The following is a 21,181-nucleotide window of genomic DNA, read 5'->3' as shown; positions in this document are numbered from 1 at the left end:
TAGCAGTTGTCTGGGAAAGGAGGGTGTAGCCCTGGGGTTTGTGGTCTTGCCTGACACCGTCTTTAGAAACAATTCCCAGCAAGGTGGACTAGAGCGGGGACTAAAGTGTCATGGGAAATGGTGCCATATGTCCAACTAGATTTCCAGTGTTTCACCGCATTTTGACGGTTGAAATGAAATATGAGCCCTTGTGGCAGAGTAAGGGAGTTCTCGGGGTGTTGTCTGTATTTGAAAAGAAGGTGTTATTTTGTGAATCCCAAATCTCTTTTCTCATCTCCCACCTCGGTCCTGTGTGACTCTCACTTCTGATGGGCGGTCATGTACTACATTTGTAAATGTTAGTCACACATTTTGAGCAGCAACATTGGATGCCTTAAAAATTTAGGGATGTGGGAATGGAAATTTTGAGTGTTTTCTTTGTACAGTGTAACCCAAATTAGTAGTAGTATTTGTTTTGTCAGTTGAAAGGCATGTGCATGGACAGTAAAGTGTACTTGTGATTTATTTAATACATAAAATGTTTACTGCAATGGTCTTTTGGATAAAAAAAAAAAGTTAGTAAAGAACAAAGGAGCTGGAAAAAAGAGGTGAAACATTGATGATGCTTTGTTCCCGAATCTTAAGATTTAAAATGTGTGTTTCATTTTGTTATCATACTTTATGAATTCCCATTGAAAATCTTCACCAGAGCAAAACATGCTGTAAGACCACTGTCACTCCGGATATTGGATTATGGAGGCATCCCCCGCTGTTAGAGGAAAAGCTTGACTCTAAGATCTGCGCTTTCTTCCAAAGATGTTGGCTACCAGTAATATCGGGAATAAAACAACATAAAAAGACAAACAATCTTGAAGTACTCCTGCTGTGACCACGGTGGGGGAACTCTTATTTGACTAAAGGCTACACCCTCCTTTATGCTGCAGAGAAAGCGTCTCTGTCAAACCCAAGCCCAGAACAATGGGGGCCAGCCTTGGGGAAACAGGGCCATTTGCATGCAGCTGTTTGCCGTTTCTAGGACCACAAAGGCCAATCAAAAGAACCTTAATGGAGGATGACAAGCGTCAACCAACGCCTTTGCTCTCTGTCTGTGCCAGCTCTCGCCATTCTGTCTACCCTCCAAAAATGGCCCACTTCTTTTTTTCTTTTGGACTGATCAAACATTCCTCCAGTTCTTTCTCCCACCATCGCAGTGGAGTTTGTAGGGTTAAAGGTTGGCCACAACTGCTAACGCATAGAGCAGCAAAGATGAACCTTAACATGTGTGTTATGGTCTGGCGCATGCAGTCCCCAAATGGCAATATCTTGACACCAAAACCTCAATTATCTTTTCGCTTCATCTCCAGGGTTTTTAAAAGCCACCAAGTGTAACTTTGTGGATGGTTTCAGATGTGCCCATCTGAGCCACAGTAGCACTTCCAATTTCAAGGGTGTTGATAGAAAACAAAATATGTATTATGAGGGATTGTCGCCAGTGAATTAATAGGCTGTCAACTAAAGAAAAAAAAAGAGAGAAACTCCCAGAATGCAACATATTTCAGTTCAAAAGAAGGCTTAGCAGGCAGGTCAGGGGGAGGAATCTATAAAGCTACTTTCCTCACAGTCACTTACTGACCAGAATGCATGATAAGGCTTCGTGTCAACAAGGCCAGGAATAGGGATCACAGCCAATTATAGCTAAGTCAAAGTGGTTACCATGGCAATTTGACTAAGTGGTCATATAAAACATTATTCAATTCCCTCACTGATTGTGTAATGTAAAGTTAATCCAAGGTACAGACACAGAGAGAGCAGGCCATTCTCTTCTTCTTTTTACACACACGTTGGATCGTGTTATGGATTCTTTCCTGCAGTTTTCCTGACACCGTTTTCCCTGCAGCTGGTGCCCTTCTGTCGCAGTCTTCAACTGCTGCAAAGTTGAGCAGTCAAACAAAGCACAGAACGCAAGATGAAAAGCTTTTCATACCTCCCTAAGACATTGACATTTGTGCACACAAACAATCTTCCTCTCTTTTCCAAAATCTCTCAAAACTTGTTTAAACCGAGAAAATCCACACAGAAGAATACCTACATCCAGAAATCTTTGTTGTCACAAGGTTTTTCTTTCTTAGCTGTGATTAAATCCTAAAATCTTAAGCAGCATCTAGTTAAGTAAACCAAAAATATATTCGTTTGAATTCAGCTCTCATCCTTCAGAGCGAAAAATCTCCTTTATATATATTTTAACTTTTTGGACAAATGTGTCATTACTTGCCCAATTACAAGTTGACAAGACAGTCATTAATGAGACCGAGACTATACGCAGTTTGGATAAAAAGCAATTTGTTCTGTAAGCTGCCAGTACAGTCGAGATACTCCCCATAATTGATACAGAGTTAGCCTATGACCAGATACAGCATCTATACAGGCGAGGGAGGAGCAGGCCAGCAAGGCACAGGCCCGATCAATCGCTAGACCTCCGTTGACAGCAGCATGCCATCATGGAAGGCAGCTGGCATGTGCATGTGTGTTTCAGTGAGGGTGTTTTAGCCGGAAAACAGTCTCTCTCCGCTCAGAATTTTAAAACCCCATGAAATGCATTCTTTCTGTATGCTGCCGTGATAAACCCGTCACTCCTTCCATGAGGAATGGCAGGCGGGGCGATCATTAGTCTTCGCAGTAAAGCCGGTGACTCCACTCTGTGTTTTATCATCCACCATTCTGGACAGGTTTTCTGAAAGGTTTGGGTAATTGTAGTGGTTATTGGAATAGATGGAGTGACCCCACAGCCCTCCACTTATGGTTCGGCTACACTGACGTCTCCTAATGAGGTGATAAACAGTCCAGCTAAGCAGAATCTACTGGCCATTAGACAGATCATGGCACTGTAATGAAATGTCTAGTGGCCGAATGCCAGATAAATTATACCGTTAGTTTCATATTTTCTTATACTGCTACTGCTACTAGTGCGTGCAGAAGTTTCTCCTAATATGAGATGACTCCAACATTATATTCTCAACAATGTTTCACAGATGTCTGTGTTTGCTAGTATGACATGTGCAGACTGACATAGAATATCATTATAAGTGAGCCAGGCACAGCAGGCTGAAATGACTAGCAGACATTTGGGTCGGGGGTTTTAGGGTAGGAATTTCAAGCCGGAACCACTTCAACTTTGAGCAGTTCAAACAATGCTAATTGTGTCAGGCCCTGACTGTCAGAAGTGTGAGGATAATTAGAGTGAGGGGGCAAAGTGAACCCGGGGTGGTAAGTGTTAGTACATGACAATGCTTGGAAGCCAATGGGAAGCATGGAAAAGGCAAGAGGCTGAAAGGAGGGCTAATTAGGAGAGAGCAGCGCAGAAAATACAAATGGTAGCTGCCCCCTCAGGGACCTACTAGTGCTGCAAACAACGGCGATTATTGACGGTTCATGCAGCGCTCTGTTTGCACTTCTTAAATGAAACACATTTGCATGTTCTAGTTAGATTTTACCTAATTGTTTTCTTAGAATTGTAGACATTTTCTTTCTTTTTTTTTTATTACTTTGGATCATTTTAACCTCAGATAAAGGATTTCTTAATTTCTTCAGTTTTTGTATAGCTTTTCTCTCTCTTTGCAAATCTGCATATCTGTATTTAGAAAAAGGAAATACAGAAGAATAACCTATTTCATTGTAATTTGCTGAAAGTGGGTGGACAGATTTGAGCGAAATAGTTAATTTTCTCAAAAGTAGAGCTATTTGGCTGCGCTCCCATCTGCTGTGTTCCATGTATAGATTTTTCCTCCTGTGTGGACTCCAGACTCTTCGATCGCCGACACTGAAAAATGGATTATGTTACACTCCATTCTGCTGGGATTCTGAATTTTTCTCTATCTTTCTTTACAGAGCAAGTAAAGCAAAAGAAACAAATGAGGGGGCTTGCACGACTGTAAAACAAACTATTCTCGGTCCAGATAGGTTTGGCTCCGTGGTGGATGTTCTCTAGGTGGAGGCCTTCCTGATGCTCTGTAGCCTTAGTGTTTGCTCAAGAATTTATGAGGTTACCATTGGTCTCCAATGACTTCAATTTGATGTCTTAGCCAACATCCAAGACCACAGAGAGATGGAGAGATGAATTGTTTTGTCTTTCTCCATTCCTGTATCGCGTGTAATGGCTCGTCTGTTTAAAACTGTGGTAAACATTGGACTGCCGTTGCCTATTTATTTTGTGCCAGTGGATTTTTACCGCATGATGTGTGGTCTTATTGTATTGCAGCAGTGATCCTTTTAATTTTATTATTTCTCTAAAAGTTTTGTCTCTGTCTTTGTGCCTCTGCCAGGATTCATCCGTGCGGCCTTGCCTTTCGGGCTGGTCAGGAGGGAGCTCTCATGTGAAGGATATGCAATTGATCTCCGCTGCCCGGGGAGTGATGTCATTATGATCGAGACGGCCAACTACGGCCGAACCGATGACAAGATCTGTGACGCTGACCCATTCCAGATGGAGAACGTCAACTGCTACCTCCCCGATGCCTACAAGATCATATCACAAAGGTAAAACACTGGGGAGAGGAGGGATCTTATTTCACAAACATAACCAGGAGCTGGCAAAGTATGGACCTTTTTTTCTTTTCTTCTGCTGCCTCTAACATATCTGCATACAAAAGAAACGTTTAAATTATCACCCCGCTCGTGCAGCCACGTACATACCGGACAATTAATCAACATTTCACACCTTTTCAATTTTGACTACATTATGTAGGTGGCGTTTTGAAATTCTGGAAACACTGGGGCGCAGCCATGTGGCAGAGCTCTTCACACCAGCTGTGTGTTGTTGCTGCTGTTTAAGTCGTAATCAGTGTAGCTCAGAGAGACTGCAAGTCACATGAACACCCTCTTAAGTCCCTATTTGGAACATTAGGCTTGCTTTGTTCAAATACTTGTACTGGATTGAAGTGACTTTGCCTCAGGTAGTGAGCAGTGCCCATCATCATGCCTTTTATCCTGGTTACCCTCTTACAGGATACTGCTGTGCTGTCAAATGACAGCACAGCAACACTTCAACTCAACTGCTGCCTACCCCTAGAGGGGTGTGTATTTTTAAAGGGCACTGGATGAACTATTCATAAATAGTAACCAGCACAGTTCATCTTCTAATGCATTGCTCTCCTAACCTACCCCCCCTTAGGCTAGCTTCTGAGCATCACCACCCACCATCGTACTCCTTTGGGTTAAATCCCTCATTCATGTCTGTATTTACTCCCATGAGGTACATCACTACAGAATAGTCCCAGGAATAGATCAAGTCCTCCTGTCTTACTCTGTCTTTCTGAATTTACAGCCAAGTCCCAGTACTCTCGTACAGTAACACGCCGCTGACAGTGTCCATGCCCTTTGGTTTGTCTGCAACCTACTACATTGTGCACCACATCTGTTGACAAGTCAGACACTCACTTGCTGGAGCTGAACTTCAAACTTATCTCCATGTAAGATTCCCTGGAGGCAGTGTGTGAGCGAAAGCTTTGAGAAGACTCTGCACCACAAGCCCTCAGCTAGAATTATTCTAATGATTCAGATCAGAGGAAATGGGCTCCTGACCGTAATTAAAGTTGATGTGATAACCAGGGATGTTAAAGCAGTCAAAAAGCTTTGGGAGGCCGTAATCAGTCCTCCTTCAGTCTGCAGCAAACTAAAACAAGGAGGATGTTTAACCGGCAACACATTAAGACACAGCTCTCTGCCAATGTCGGGGAAGATTAACAAAAGGCAATAGCACCACGGACAGATAAAAAAACACATTAAACAAGATTGGGGAGATATAAATAGTGGGACGTCTGCCACACAGAGTGGCAGTTTTGTTGGTTTGGAAATTGCGACGTAAGTATTCATCAGCAACCCGTTTTTCACAACAAAAGCAGCTAGACTGGAATCAATTGGATTGATTTTCAACAACATCAAAGTGTTTTGTCAAGTAAAATGTTTGATTGTAGACAAAAACAAGTGTCTTGATGAAAAGTGTATCAAGGAACTAATGGCAACGCAGGTTACTGGGGTTGTTTAATATTCTGGTGATCATTCTCTCAGAGATGTACTGTAAATGGACGGCATGTCCGACATCCCTCTCTGCCGACCTTGTTCCCTCTACCTCTCTGTTTTCTACTAGTGTAGGTTAAAAAAACAAACACAAGAAGATAATCTAAATAAGGCTGTTTTGTTGACTTACATGACCTCATTTCAATGGCCACCGATTCTCTGACTCAGTGAAACTAACTGAATAAAGGTTTTTTTTCTGGTCAGAGGTGCAGCTCTTGGATAGAAAGGAAGCAGGATTCAAACACTTTACAACCATAAGATGTGCTCAGGGCAATAGAGATTACATGCAACGATTTCAGCGGCAGTTTAAAACAGAGGAAGCGTGACTAAATGCTTAGCAACAACACCTCCCTTTTCTCCAAAGCATCTAAAAATTGCAGTACAATAAACGCCGAGTGAATTCTTGCAATGTGGAAAGATTAGCAGTGGCAGAATAATTATTTTGATTTTTTACTTAGATGCACTAATCAATATTTTCATATTAACACTTGCACCAATTTTGATATGTAAAAAAATAAACACAACATTTAGCCAGCTCAAAATTGATGTCACACAACAGATAAACATTGCCATAAACGCTGCTATGGGTGAAGGTCATCTTATTTGCCGATAGGCCGATGGCAGTCAACAAGGCGAATATTGGCCTTTGAATCGGTGCTGATACACTGACTGTTTGCTACCTGCTCAGCACCAGCAACATCAGACAAAGTTAGCGGCTAGCTGGTGAACATAGTGCAGCATTTAGCAGCTTAAGAGCCAGATATTTCCTTCAGGAGTTGGTAGATACCAAAACAGGGCTAAGAAGAGAGTGAATATATTGGACTTACAGTCATCACTAGGCCAGAAACAGAACTCCACAGAAACACTAAAATTGCTCTGTATCTTCTGGATGTGTAAATAGGTAATTATTTGCAAACACATTAGCCACATCAACTTAAGAGTTGATAATATGTCAGTGTTATGTTTTTTTTAAATGTGAGTTTAAGTTAAAGTAGCAAAAAAATGAACTCCATTACAAGTAAAAACTCTGCATTAAAAGTTGTACTTAATTAAAAACACTTAAGTATTAATAGTCAAAGGTAAAAGCAACTATAATGCCGAATGGCTTCATTTAAGGTCTGTATTATTATATGAATTTTATTATTATCACTGATGCATCAACATGTAAGCAGCAATTTAATATTGTAGCTGGTTGAAGTGAAGCAAATATATATAAATGTCATCATAATAATACATAAGAATGCATTATAATAAATAACTAATGTAAAATATGTATGTTAAATGTTAAGTAAATGACAAGTATCCGAAAATTGTACACAAGTACAGTACTTTCTTCTGCAGCACAATCCCATTTGGCAGCGACAAAAAGCCTCTTGAATTACTTATGATTCTTTGAAAGTCATGTCCAATGTTGAAATGGATGTCCAACTTGCATGACTGCTACTGACCTTCTGAAATATTTATCTCAGGCTTGCAAATTGTTGAATGTCCTATTTTGGTGCCAATTTCTTCTTGTTTGCTTCTGTTACTGCTGACATTATTCTCAATCCCTCGGCCTCAAGAGAACTTGATTGAAGTGGAGCCAATTTCACCCTATACAGTATTTAAACAAACTCAGTCGTCTGTTGTTCTCCCCCCCCCTCTCCCTCTATACAGTACTTGATTTTGTAACCAGAAACATCTGCACACACACACACACACACACACACACACACACACACACACACACACACACACACACACACACACACACTAACTTTGCAATTCACACATCCGACTGTTAATTAACAGAGGGACATTATTTCGTACAATAACCTCTCATTAAAAAAAAGACACATTCATGCCCTGTTTGTCGCATACACACAGAGGAGCTGCTCCGTTTCACCAGGGGCCACCATTCCAGTCGACACGCATGTCACCGCCACCTGTTTTATGTGCTTTAATGAACGTCTTCCCTTTCAATAGTGGTATGAAGACGCTCTTAAGGAAATGCCATCGCTAGTTCCTTACATGCCTTTATCTGCTCGCTTATTCATTATCACATTCATTTATATTATTTATACGTCCTTAATGCTTTCATTCCTTTCTCTATTTGCCAAGGTTTAAACTAGAATGCATATGTGACAGTCCTGGCTGGGATTTCATCAATTTCTTTGTAGCTGTAACTATGCACTTTCCCCCCCCACTCTGTGCTGTTAATGTTGTCTTTGCCGAGTGCTCTTGCTGTGGGTAGTCATGATGAAATCTCTGGTCAATCTTTTTTTTCTAGGTGCAACAACCGTACGCAGTGTGTGGTTGTCACTGGCTCTGATGTCTTTCCTGATCCATGCCCTGGCACCTACAAGTACTTAGAGGTCCAGTATGAGTGTGTTCCCTATAGTAAGTATCGCCATCCAAATCTCATACTGAACTCTTATTGTGTGTTTTTAAGTGTCTGTAGACTAGACAGATGAGCTGTAACCACAGTCTGTATACTCTTCAGTTGCAAGTGTAACTGTTTTTTACAGATGATACTTCAACCGGAAGACTAGCATTAATAATGATAAATGAAGTTGATGCATTGAAGGGTTGCAGTCATTAAAAAGGGTTGGTCTCAACTGCCTCCAGTGGAATCCAGCCATGCAGATAGTTTTGGTTTAATTTGGGCAGGTTTTGAGATATCCGTCTTTAGGTTTGGGTGTTGATAGCTGCTTCCTTTTATGATCTAGTTCCCGGTTGGCTATTTACCCAAGACATTCTTATTGGACCATATTATTAATAATAATAATAAGAAGAAGAAGAAGAATAATGTGTACTTTATCAATCCTGCAATGGGAAATTACATTTTATATTGTTATTAATGTCTTAAATCAAACTTCTTGTTGTTTTCTGGTTAATGTGCTCTTTACAAGCTAGTGTCAGCCTAAGATTGTTTGTGAGGGAGAAGAATCATCACCCTTTGACTGCGAGTAGACTAGGTGTTTTTGTAGTTCAACAAAACCAACTTCGATCATCAGGAAGCGTTCTCCAGTTGTAAAAATAAGGTGTTAAATAAAGTAGGATACAACGGTTATACAATAAAACTGTAGTGTTTTAGTGTAAGTGATAACAGATATAAATCAAATCTTTGAGTTTAAGTTATACATAACTTTAGTTATTTAAAAATGTTGACAGTTAAACCTAATCAGATTCGGAAAGGGATTAGAAATCATTCAAATATAAGATGATTCAATACTACATTTGCATTTAATACAAGATACAAGGTGTGAGATGTGAGATGTCTGCCCCGAGCACAATAGAAGTAAATGGAATTTGTGGTTTGTAGTATGCGGTGCCCACAACATTAGAAAATTTAAATTCTCAATGAATCTCAACAGCAACATCTTCTTCAGAAACAGTGTTCCTGTTACTCTGGATAATCCAAAGGACTCTCTCATAAAAAAATGATTGGAATAACTTTCTATTTAAGAACTCGTCCCTATATTTGTTTGTGCTGCTCACAGCACAAACAAAATTCCATTCACCTCTTTTGTATTTGGGTGGTGGAAGAAATCTCAGAGGCAGATATTTCCAAACCTGGGCAAATACAACCAAAACTATATGCATGACTAGATAGCACTAGGGGTAACTGATAACATGTTTTTTTCTTGTAATTTGGGTGAACTGACCCTTTGTATAGCTTTAATAACAATTTGGTGCATTTTGTTGACACAATAAAGGATATATTACAAAGAAATGGGTACATTTTAAGCCTTAGTTTAGTAAAAGTACATTGTGTCCACTAATGTCCTGTGGAAACATACTACAGAGACTTGTAAAACAGCATAAGTGATAATAATCATAAAAGTTTAACCAAATTCCTGTAGTCTGTCACGGATCAGCTTTAGTGTTTCTCTGTGAACATGATTTAATTAAATGTACTGTAGAGTTGGTTAAAACTGGCACTATATTAAACCCTGTCTTTGGTATGTGATTTGAGTTAATCTACTTTAAAAGGGTGTTTTAGAGTAGTTTATAAGAGCAGCTTTAGGCTTCATTCCTGCCTGTGAAAGTACTTAGTATTTAAATTGATGAATTGTAAACATCTTCAGAAATATTCACCCTTTTTTTCCTCTTCTTTCAAACAGACCTCCCTTTCACCTCCTGTCCCCCCCGACTAACCTCTGTGCTTTTTTACCAACTTCTAATCTTTCACATATTGTCTCCAGCCTCTCCCCCACTCCACCCAGAGTCTATGCAGCTTCAACAGTCCACTAAAGAAACTCCATATTAGGCCGACTGCTCATCAGTCATCTCATGTGCTGTTGCGCTCTTTGGCTCATTTAAGAGTTTGTAACATTAGCACCGTGTCATGTTTTACGTGTGTGGCCGAGCAAATTTGGAATCGAGTTTTGATTTGTGTTTATAAAGTTTGAATAAACTCTACCCTCAGTCAATACATGCCAAAAATAACTTTAGTGATGTTTCTCTAAGAATGTTATCCATCTAAATATGACCAGGAGATGGTTTTTTTTTTCTTGCCACTTAGGAGAAGCATTTTTAGAGGGATTTATACTGCTTTTACATCAGCCAATGCATTATTTTGTTGGCAGTTAAAGACTGAGCACTAAGAAGGAATCAAAAGTTAAACGCACTGGAATTCATGGCACATAGCCTGTCTCCAGCCATAACTTGTCTGTTTTTATATCCTAGGATGAGCAGCCGTTTCACTAACAAACACTTTTTTTTCCGAGCTCTTCTTCCCAAAGCAGCCCTGCAGTTCATCTCATGGTCATATCCTCCAGCTAATTCTTCTTTTTGTACCTGGTAGTTGACTCATGATAACCTTTCTCTCCCTTTTGCACTCTTTTATGCTTTCTTTTCCAATGCCTGAAATAGAAGTGGAGCAAAAAGGTAAATGAGTGGTCTGGTCCTCCCCCTGGCTCCTTGTTCTGTGGTGTTGAGTACAGCTCCCCTCACGTCTCCTCCCCCTCCTGATTGCCTCTCCTGTCAATTCCTAAACCCATAGGAGGATTGTTTGCACCCATGGAGTCCAAATGAATTTCAGAACAGAATTTCAAATGACATCCACTGTCAACGGATGTAGTTTTTTCCTCGCAATTTGAAAGAAAACACCAACTGTTCGGTGTTGATTTGTTCCAGGGACTCTTGCCCTGCACTTCTGTTAACCCTTGAAGAATGATTAGTTATGTGTATATATATTCTTATTTGTCAGTCTTAGTTTGCTTGGCCCAACTTCTGCTGCACCCATAGCACGTGATGTGAAATAGCAGTGATGGCTGAGTGAGATTGGCACAGACAAAAAAAAAAAGTTTGAAAGGAAAACAAGAATTCATTGTGTCCCTTTTTAGCCAGAACCAATTAATTTAAAACCGTCTAAATGGGAACAGTGCCACGGCCTCCCTCACCCATCAGTGGTTACTCTTGTGTTCTGCCATAGAAGTAGCCTAGTGAAAATCCTTTACCAATGTTGTTCGATCTATTCCCCAACCTCCACGTTCATTTTACCTCTGCTTTGCTGCCGCCACCACCATTGACAACCTGTTGTTCATTCTTATCACAAGAGGTGAAGTCTGTTCCCTTTTCGTTTTGGTTTATGACCTCAGTCATGTTAGAATGCATGTGCTGTGTGTCCATATACCCAGCTGTTCATGTGGCATTTGACGTCAGAGACAGGCTGGTATTTAAGTTGTGAACTCTACTTCCCCCATTTCCCATGTCTTTTATTTGCAGGATTTTTTACCCTTTCTGTTCACATTTTGTTTTGTTTTGTCCCTGTTAGGATGTAGCAGCAGACCCTTGAGATGCAAGTTCTCTTAACGTCACACACATTTCTTATTCCGAATAATCACTATGACACGTCCGTTTATTTTATTTTTTCCCTATCCACTAGCAATAGTACAAAAGCACTAGTTAAAACATTCCTCCAAATTCACAATCCCTGATCTTTTTTTATCCCGTACTGTTGTTGTACAGCAGCAAGAATGATGCGTGTCAAATGTGTCACGTACGTTCGAAATATTTTACCTTACTGTATTTTCTTTCACTCTCTTCTCTGTCACTAGTTTTCATTTGTCCCGGGACTCTGAAGGGTGTAGGAGACACCACCTTCCTGTTTGAGGCAGAGCAGCAAGCGGGGTCGTGGTGCAAAGACCCGCTGCAGGCCGGTGACAAAGTCTTCTTCATGCCCTGGACTCCGTACCGCACTGACACCCTCATCGAGTACGCCTCTCTGGAGGACTTCAAAAATGGTCGCCAGACCACCACCTATAAACTGCCGCACCGTGTTGACGGGACAGGCTTTGTGGCCTACGATGGGGCTATCTTCTTCAACAAGGAACGCACTCGCAACATTGTCAAGTTTGACCTGCGCACTCGCATCAAAAGTGGCGAGGCTATTGTTAATAATGCCAACTATCACGACACCTCACCTTACCGCTGGGGTGGCAAGACGGACATTGACCTAGCAGTAGACGAGAGGGGCTTATGGGTAATCTACGCCACGGAGCAGAACAATGGCCGCATTGTGGTGAGCCAGCTCAACCCATACACTCTCCGCTTTGAGGCCACATGGGAGACAGCGTACGACAAGCGCTCTGCCTCTAACGCCTTTATGGTGTGCGGCGTGCTCCACGTGGTGCGCTCGACCTACGAAGAGAACGAAAGCGAGGCCAGCAGGAGCCAAATTGATTACATCTACAATACCAAGCTGAGCCAGGGCGAGTACACTGACATCCTCTTCCCTAACCAGTACCAGTACATCACTGCTGTGGATTACAACCCCAGAGACAACCAGCTATACGTGTGGAATAACTTTTACATCCTGCGCTACGACTTGGACTTCGGGCCACCGGATCCTGCGGAAGGTGAGCGCTGCTCCCATTTTTGGTTTCATTCACTTTGTTTTTTTTCTTCTAATTGATGTATTGTTTCGTTGCAGCATGGCATGTCACAGATGGCTGCCTTTTAATTTTGGATGCAATTCAGAGGTAATAGAGAAAAGAGGGTTGTGTTAGTCTTGGGGAACGGGCTCATTTTTAGACAGAAATTCCAGGTTCACCTTGGAATGAGGGATAGGTCCTAGTGGGATTGCTCCTCTTCAGAAACCCGTTTTTTTTTATTACCATGAGGCAAGCTCAGGCACTCACTCCAGCTGAAGCTTGGACCCTATCAAATCCTTTAATCTCTGGCTTTATTTGAAAACATTATATATATATATATATATATATATATATATATATATATATATATATATATACACACACACACACACACATTTGAGAAGTATTGTTCACAGATGACAGAGGTTATCCTGCTCCCATTACCTTGGAGTGTCAAGTTGTGTGCCATGGCTACCTCATCAATTTAGCATATATATATATATATATATATATATTTTTTTTTTTTACAAAAGTAAAAAAAGCCGGATATTTTTAAAGCACCTGGCTGAAGTGTGTGAGTTGTGTACCACATGGTGAATCAGTGTAGAAGATTAGCTGGAAAGAGAGATCAATTACAGTGAAGAATCGTGTCAGGCAGTTCGAGAGCTTACATTAATCTGTGAAGTGTTGAGAGGTGACATATATGTCATCAGACAGGGACCTTACATTAAGATGATAATGGGCTTAATTACCTGACTGCAGCCACCTTATCCGACAGAGAGTCTCCTGTGTGAAGTGGGGGAACAAGGATCTTGACTTGATCTCTAGTTATGTTAGAAGGTTTCCCCCAAGCGCTGGTCTGAAAAACGTTATGATTTTTAACTTCTGGATATTCGGGAGGGGTGGCCAGGGGGAAATCTGATTCTTGACCTGAGCTGTTGAAGGGGGGTTAACATTGATGTCTCAATGGCGGCTGTGTGCTCCTGAACTCTAACCTCTTGTCAACAAGTCTGTTTGTTTTTCTGCCATTCCCTGGAATCTCCCCAGCATGATAACTCGATACCCAAGGGGTGGGGGGGTCTGTTTGTTAGAACAGATGAGTTTGTGTCTGTTCTGCTGAACAACCAAAGCCTCAATTAAGAGTATGTTAGAGGAGATATGAAAAATACTCAAACTTTAATGAGTTCTCCATGCATGCAAACTGCCTGCTCAACTGTTCACGTCCTGATGTATGTTAATGTAATTAACAACTGAATTATCATAATTACCCTCCTTGTCTCAAAAGAGGAGGAAAGTGGCCATCACAGAGCATTTTCAATGAAGGGTTTAATGTGCTCTCAGCTAGCGTAAAGCCTCGGTAAACATTAATGCCACATAGGCTTAGCATTGCCACTTGCATCAGGAACAGTGCGTTTAATCAAGGAACCCAACAGAACATAGTTGTTGATTTCACTAATTATTCTAAATACTCGTTTTCGTCCGCTGTTCTGATATTGGGATCTAATCAGAAATGCGTCCTTGCAGCAGAACTTGTCACGGTGTATAATTAAGTGTATGGGACAATTTGAACTGCTGTGATCTCAAGAAGGAGAGATGAGTCATGACTAGATGCCACGTCCAGCAGTAGCACACCGGGCTTTGTGAATGGCACTTGAAAATAATTGGTTCTTGTTTATTAGTTTTTTTTCTCAGATCTACACCTTAAACGTCTTTACTGTGTAGCTATTAGAATTTATTGCTGCCTATGATATGGCGTTGAATTAAACAACCTATTCTGCAGGGTAATCTAATGGTGCTGAAATAATGTCTCTCTCTCTGAAACTGAGGGGCACTTGAGGCGTAAAGGAAATTAATTGTGCCCATTAAGATTCATCGACCACAGAGAGTGTTACCTCGAACACCAAACCCAGTGTATTTCTCTCCTTTGTAGAACTTGTGTAACACAATGAGTGTCTGTGTCCTTTTCTGTCAGAAGCATCAACCTTGGCTGTAATGCTCATCCAGAGAGGTGCTAAAGTGTCTGCAGGATTAGGGGTTTATAAGGGAGTTTTCACACGCATTTAAAGAAAATGTCTACGCCCTGCTAATGCATTGTGAACACAAAACAGCAATGATCAATACTTAAAGAGTCCACCTCCTTAGAGGTGCATGCCAATAAAAAGCACACCAAAGCGCCCGGCGTTACAAAACTTAGAAGGACACCAGTAATGTATTCTCTGTGATGTGCAAAGGAATTAACTGGTTTCAGTCCAATGAATTAAAAACAAAAACAATCAGAGGAGCCGGCAATCACCAAGAGCATTTCAAACTAACAAGGAGTGAAAGGAGAAAATGAATTTGTATTTGAGGTAGCATTGATCTGAGGCCTTAAAGACAAGGGGCATAAAATGAATGGCTTTGTCCAAAAGGCTTAGCCCACTGCCATAATCCAGTAGCAGTGAGCACAAGTGGGCTCTACGCAGAATTGAAATGTGAAGCAAAACCACTATTTCATATTCTGCATGCCACATGATAGATATATATCATCACAACGCAGTTTTTTGCTCAGCCATTTTGTGGCTAAACTCAGCTGTGCACCTCACTGCACTTTGGCATGCTTTTATATCCCTGAACAACGTCTCCAGGTGAGCCGTCAAGACAGAGGACATTTATAGATGTATCATGCACTAAGCCTGTGTTCCACCCTCTGAAGCATGATGTTCGGCAGCAGAAATAGAGGCTGAAGTAATGGAGTCAGGAGATTTGCAAGAGCTCTAATTGTTCTGCTTCTCGCCATGCATCAACGCTGGCAAGATTATGGCAGGAAATTGTTTAAGTTAGACGTTATAGGCCTAGACGACAGAGTTTTAGGGTGTTTTTGCTCTGTGTATTTCCTTATTTCTGAGTGTATTTCTGTCTGCACATATATGTTTCTATCTGCATGCATGTGTCTTTATTGTGAGCACCCTTCCTCTGACTCAGACCGTCTAGTTGTGACTATGCTATGTTTGCTGCTCCACAGTACCCAGTTTCAGGCCTCATAAATTAACCGCACAGACACAGGATATGTCCGGCAGAGCTTTTTCTATCTACTGCTCTTTAAAGAACAAATGTCAATTAAGCAGTGAGGCCCGCAACAATTTCTCAGCGGCTTGAGTTTTTTCATTAAGCAGAAATAAAGACATATTCCACAGCTTTGGATAAGAAACGGCAGATGAATTGTCTTGTGGCCCTGCACCTTCCATGCCAAGCCTTGTTCTCCTATCACGTAGGCCTGGATGAAGCAGAACAGCATGAGCACATATAAACAGCCTAATGTAAAATTCATGTCTTCTGGGACTTGTTTCCCTGTCATTAATTACTAGCACTGGCTCTAGGTAAAGAGGCAAAAAAGACCAACTGTAGCTCTCACACAGTTCTTATCCTCTGATACAGTCTTGTTATTAAGTCAAGCTCAAATGCACAATGAATAAAGATATATGAAGACCCACACACATGGACTCACACCATGTCTTTACTTATTGTGGTATATCGGGCACCGTCAGCGTGGCAACATGCCTATTTGTTTGGTTAAAGTAAAAGTTTGGGACATTTTGCTAAATACGTTTATTTGCTTTCTAGGGGAGAGTTAAATGAGAGGATCAATAAAACTCTCATGTCTGGACAGTACATATGAAGGTACCAGCAGCTTAGCACAAAGGTAACAAAATCAATTTACCAGAACCTAAAGCTCACTAATTAACAGTGTTGGGCAGTATTTGATAATGTGTATGTCGTGATTACTTTTTTAAAGTACAGTTACAGTTAACATTTAAGATAGGTGTTCATGGTCAGTAAATACCTCCAAAATGTAGACTATTTGTTAAACTGTACAGTAACAATTACTTTTGCTTTTTTGAGTAATTAGTATTAATTAGTTTTTCAATGAGTAATAAGTAATTGATTACATTTTTCAAGTAACTTGCCCAACACCTTAATTAACACGTTCTATCTTGCTTGTTTCCGTCCAAAAAATCACTGTTATACTGGGGGTTATGTTCCGGATGTTTTCTTAGCTCTGAGCAGTTGCCAGGCAACCACACTACAGGAAGAAACTGTGCCTGGCCAGGAAATGTTACGGTACATAACCCACCATAAAACGGTAAATTGCCATTTTTACACTTTTTGTACGCAATAAACAAACAAGATATAACAAGAGTTTTAGAAGTACTGATACTTGGATTTTGTTATCTTTGGACAGAGCCAGGCTAGCTGTTTCCCCGTTTCCTGTTTTCTTGTCTTTATGTTAAGCTAAGCTAATCAGTTGCTGGCTATGCCTTATATTTTCCATACAGTATATTTACCTTGCTCTATTGTTGTTCCTGCATTTGGTCAAGTTCACAGTATGATGAAAAAAGAAAAACTGTCACAGCTAGGTTTTTTCTTTTTAATGTGGATCGACAATAGGAAGTTTGCTCACCATTCAATACAGTTTAAATAGTATGCAGCTCAATCTGGTGCTTTTCAGTTCAAGGACAAATTCCAAAGGAAAAGAAAGGGGACTGTAGCGCACATTGATTTATTTTCACCCTTTAATAACTGAGCTATGCCTATTTGATATTTCCTTTCAACTATATGTGTCTATTTGTCATTTTACTGGGAGAATTAGCCTTGCAGGTGATTTATCTTCAAAAATGTAAACCAATTAAGAGCAGCTTGATTTGGCTGCGAGTTGTCATTGCTCTTTAGGTATTAGACGGCTTATGATCCATTTATCGTGGAGTTTAAATGGACAGTTAAATAATGTTTACTGCTCTGACTGTATGTGTCATTTGAGATAAAATGTTCTTTTAGTGCAGCAGTGTAAGCTGCAAAAGCAAGGACAAACAGAATATCTAGACTTCCAATCATCTGATTATGGCTTAATATTTCTTTGTCATCTTCCTTGCAGATGACTCTGGGGGCTATGAAGTGATAAAGCTAATTCTGCTTCATCTCTGATGTCTTGATTGATGATCTTGCATAATGGTTTTCCTTTCTTTTAGTTCTGTTTTAATTTACACACTCTGGTTTCGACTCTGGTGATAGCCATTTGTCAAGTGTTTAATCTCAAACTCTTCCATTATTTACAAGAGGTATTATTCAGCATATGGCAACAGTATGCCTTTGGTGTCAGATTGCCCATAAAGAGTGACTTCACTGCCTCTTGAGAGAAATGGCAGCTAATTGGTGCAGCCCTCTCTTGGTTGAGTGCCATCAGAGGACACAAGGATCTCACTGGAGGGGAATTTGCTTTTCGCAATCAAAAGTAAATTGTAGCACGCATGGTGCAGAGACATCAAATAAACCCACATATGCTTCGACATCTGACAAGCACATTACTTGATGTAGTATTAAATAAATATGATGTTCTCGATGGCTTTAACAATCACACTCCGATAACCCAAGACATGCTGACTGTAAAAAGCCACAAAGACTGTATCCGGTCTTAAAACAATCATCGACCTAATTAAAGTGATATGATTTCATGATTCTGCATATTTAAAAATCTGAATTTTTCAAAAACTAAAATGATCACAGAATATAAAGCTCATTAGGTTTTATCTCCATTGGATTGTGTGAGTGATTAAGATTAACTACTATTTTCACTTTGGTTTCATTTAAATATTTTCTGAAAAACAAAATGCCTACCACAACATCCCAGAAACCCAAGGCGATGTCTTTAAATTATTGTAATTTTCATTATCAACAGTCTAAAACAGAAAAAGCTGAAAAATTCTCATCCGATTGTTAAAGCTAGAAGAGGAGAATTTTTTTTGGGGTTTTAGACTTGTTGATCAAAACAGTCATTTTAAAGATGTCTCATTGGGCTCTGGGAAACTATGATTGACATTGTACAAAATTCTGTGACATGTTATAGACTAAATGACTAATAAATATAAATAATAAATAAATAATCGTCAGATTAATTGATAATGAAAGTAGTAATTTGTTGCAGCCTTAACATGTACTGCAGCATCTCTGAATTGATTGAACTGCTAATTTTAATATAAGGGGAAAAAAAAACAAACACAAAAGACACAACAAAATGTGTCTCTGTACGGTATGATAATTTATGCTGAAGTGTGGGTGGTAGAGGGCTTTGAGCTCATGAGTTAGAGCAATGTGGTCTCAGGAGCAGGTTATTCAGGTGATGCATGCAAGCTGTTACAGGCAGATGCATATTAGGGCTCATATTAGCCAGTGAAAAAGCAGGAGTTTGCTCAGGTATGGAGAGGTTTAATATTCTCAAACCCAATTACACTTGCCCATGTATTGCATTATATGCGTATATTGAATCAAAAGAGTCAGCCTATGAATCATCTCTTTTTTTCCTGATTCAATAACAAATCTTCACTGGCAATACACAACATATTTGAATATATTCGTATATTCTTTGGGAATTTTCGGCCTTTATTTGACAGGGCAGCTGAAGACATGAAAGGGGAGAGAGAGGGGGAATCACATGCAGCAAAGGGTCGGAGGTCAGAGGCAAACCCGCGGCCGCTGCGTCGAGGAGTAAACCTCTATTTATAGGCGCCCGCTCTACCAACTGAGCTATCCGGGCGCCCATATTTGAATATTTAAAAACAAAAGCGCCATTTGTTTGTTTTTAATCAAATTTACTTTAGTATACTTTATATATATATATATCTTCCTGCTCGTGTTAACCGCACATGTCAGCTGTTACTTATGCAACCATGCTGGCCAACCTGTGAATGTGTGGGTGACAGACACACAATGACTTGAGTGTAAGTTAATTAGCTAGGGTTCCTGCCAGGGGAAAAGGTCATTGAGTAAAATGTCACAACTACAGCCAACACTGTAGGGTGGTTTGGGGTTTATTTATTTTTTTATAGTAAGCATCAGAAGAACACTGTTTCCTCCCTGCTGTGGCCTCCAGACCTCATCGCCAGATATCAGCTTTGTAATAAACACAGATATTTCACTGGAATGAAAAAGCTAAGATTTTCATGACTGGCTGATTAGTGTGAAACATGAAATGCGGGCTTGTGTCACCGTTTTCTCTCAGGAAGTGGAGAGATATGTGTTGGATGATGGAGTGTCAGATAGGATGATATTGCATTTTCCCAGAAGCACCCAGGGAACGTGGAGACAACACTATAGTGCCTTTCACAACAGCAGACCTCATTGTTGAAAGCTGCTTTTATCTCTAAATACAAGCAGGTGGTTGTGAGTAAAAATGTATGATCATTCATACAAAAGAGCACATACAAACATTCACTGTGTTTTCTTTTTGTATTCATATTGGCTATTTATACTGTATAAAATATAGATAGATATAGATTTCCTATTTCTGCTCTCATTTCCTAGTTATCTCCAGGCTCTCTGCAGCAGCTATCCATCCGTGCATACCCAGTGGTTACACAGCAGGAACACACCTAAGCAATGGAGCAAACTCAAGCACTTACACACGTGCATGTGAATTGCTCGGAGCAGTGCAGTTCTCCTTCTGCACACTAGCTTTATCAAAGTGCGAGAGATGAACTAGGCAGAAAAAAGTTAAATACAGACAGGCTTTGTCTTCATTGTTGACATTTAATCAGCCCAAGGTACTGATTCTGTTAGAAGGTAATCAGTGTTTTGTCAAAGGATGCCCGACCACCACTGCTTGTCTTATTTAGGGGCTTAAACTAAAACAAGAGATAGATGTGTCGAGCTGCACGAAGCTTTTCATTTCCAGGAATTATGGGCAGCAGTAACTCTAGCAATACCAACAAGCCACGGGACTCCAAACAGTTGCAGTTCCCCTACTGCTGGAAACAATGGGAGTTTAAGGCAAGGACATTTATGACTCAAGCTCTAACAGCTTCACTCTTCTTTCACTCTAGTGCCAACCAGTGAAGATTTCTCGTTCTCCTCATCCATACCCAAGACTGTTGTGGTCACCACCACCGCTGTGTCCACTGTGAAGAATCAGGGCGACACCACTGTAGCAGGAGCAGATCCAAGAGATGGGAGGGACCCGTTTGAAGACAATCGTGGCTCAGGTACAGCAGAGCCCACCGTCCCTGAGCTGCCACCAACACCCAGACGCTTCTGTGAGACAACCCGTAGGAGAGCCATCGACTGGCCCCAGACCCACACTGGAAGCACTGTGGAGAGGCCCTGCCCCAAAGGGACCAGAGGTAGGCCCACTATCTGTGTGTTAGTGTTTGTTATTACACGGCTTGGTTGAATACTTGATTCTGATTCAATCACGGCATTCTGCCATCTGCTGATTCTGTAAAACAGACGTTGAAAAGCATAAC

General features: G+C 40.6%; 1 protein-coding gene across 7 annotated transcripts in view; it reads left to right on the top strand.

Moving 5' to 3' along the window:
* adgrl2b.1 (adhesion G protein-coupled receptor L2b, tandem duplicate 1) overlaps positions 1–21,181 on the top strand; it is a 94,436-nt gene that overhangs the window by 42,619 nt on the left and 30,636 nt on the right. For all 7 annotated transcript variants that reach the window (XM_078263950.1, XM_078263951.1, XM_078263952.1 and 4 more), the window contains exons 3-6: positions 4,299–4,512; positions 8,321–8,430; positions 12,096–12,896; positions 20,762–21,058. In XM_078263950.1, coding sequence (XP_078120076.1) covers positions 4,299–4,512; positions 8,321–8,430; positions 12,096–12,896; positions 20,762–21,058 — 1,422 coding nt within the window. The remainder of the gene's footprint in view (positions 1–4,298; positions 4,513–8,320; positions 8,431–12,095; positions 12,897–20,761; positions 21,059–21,181) is intronic.

Source organism: Sander vitreus, chromosome 12 (assembly GCF_031162955.1).
Source record: "Sander vitreus isolate 19-12246 chromosome 12, sanVit1, whole genome shotgun sequence".
Classification (NCBI taxonomy): domain Eukaryota; kingdom Metazoa; phylum Chordata; class Actinopteri; order Perciformes; family Percidae; genus Sander; species Sander vitreus.
The sequence above is the reverse complement of the archived record's forward strand: the minus strand, read 5'-3'. Positions and strand labels throughout refer to the sequence as shown.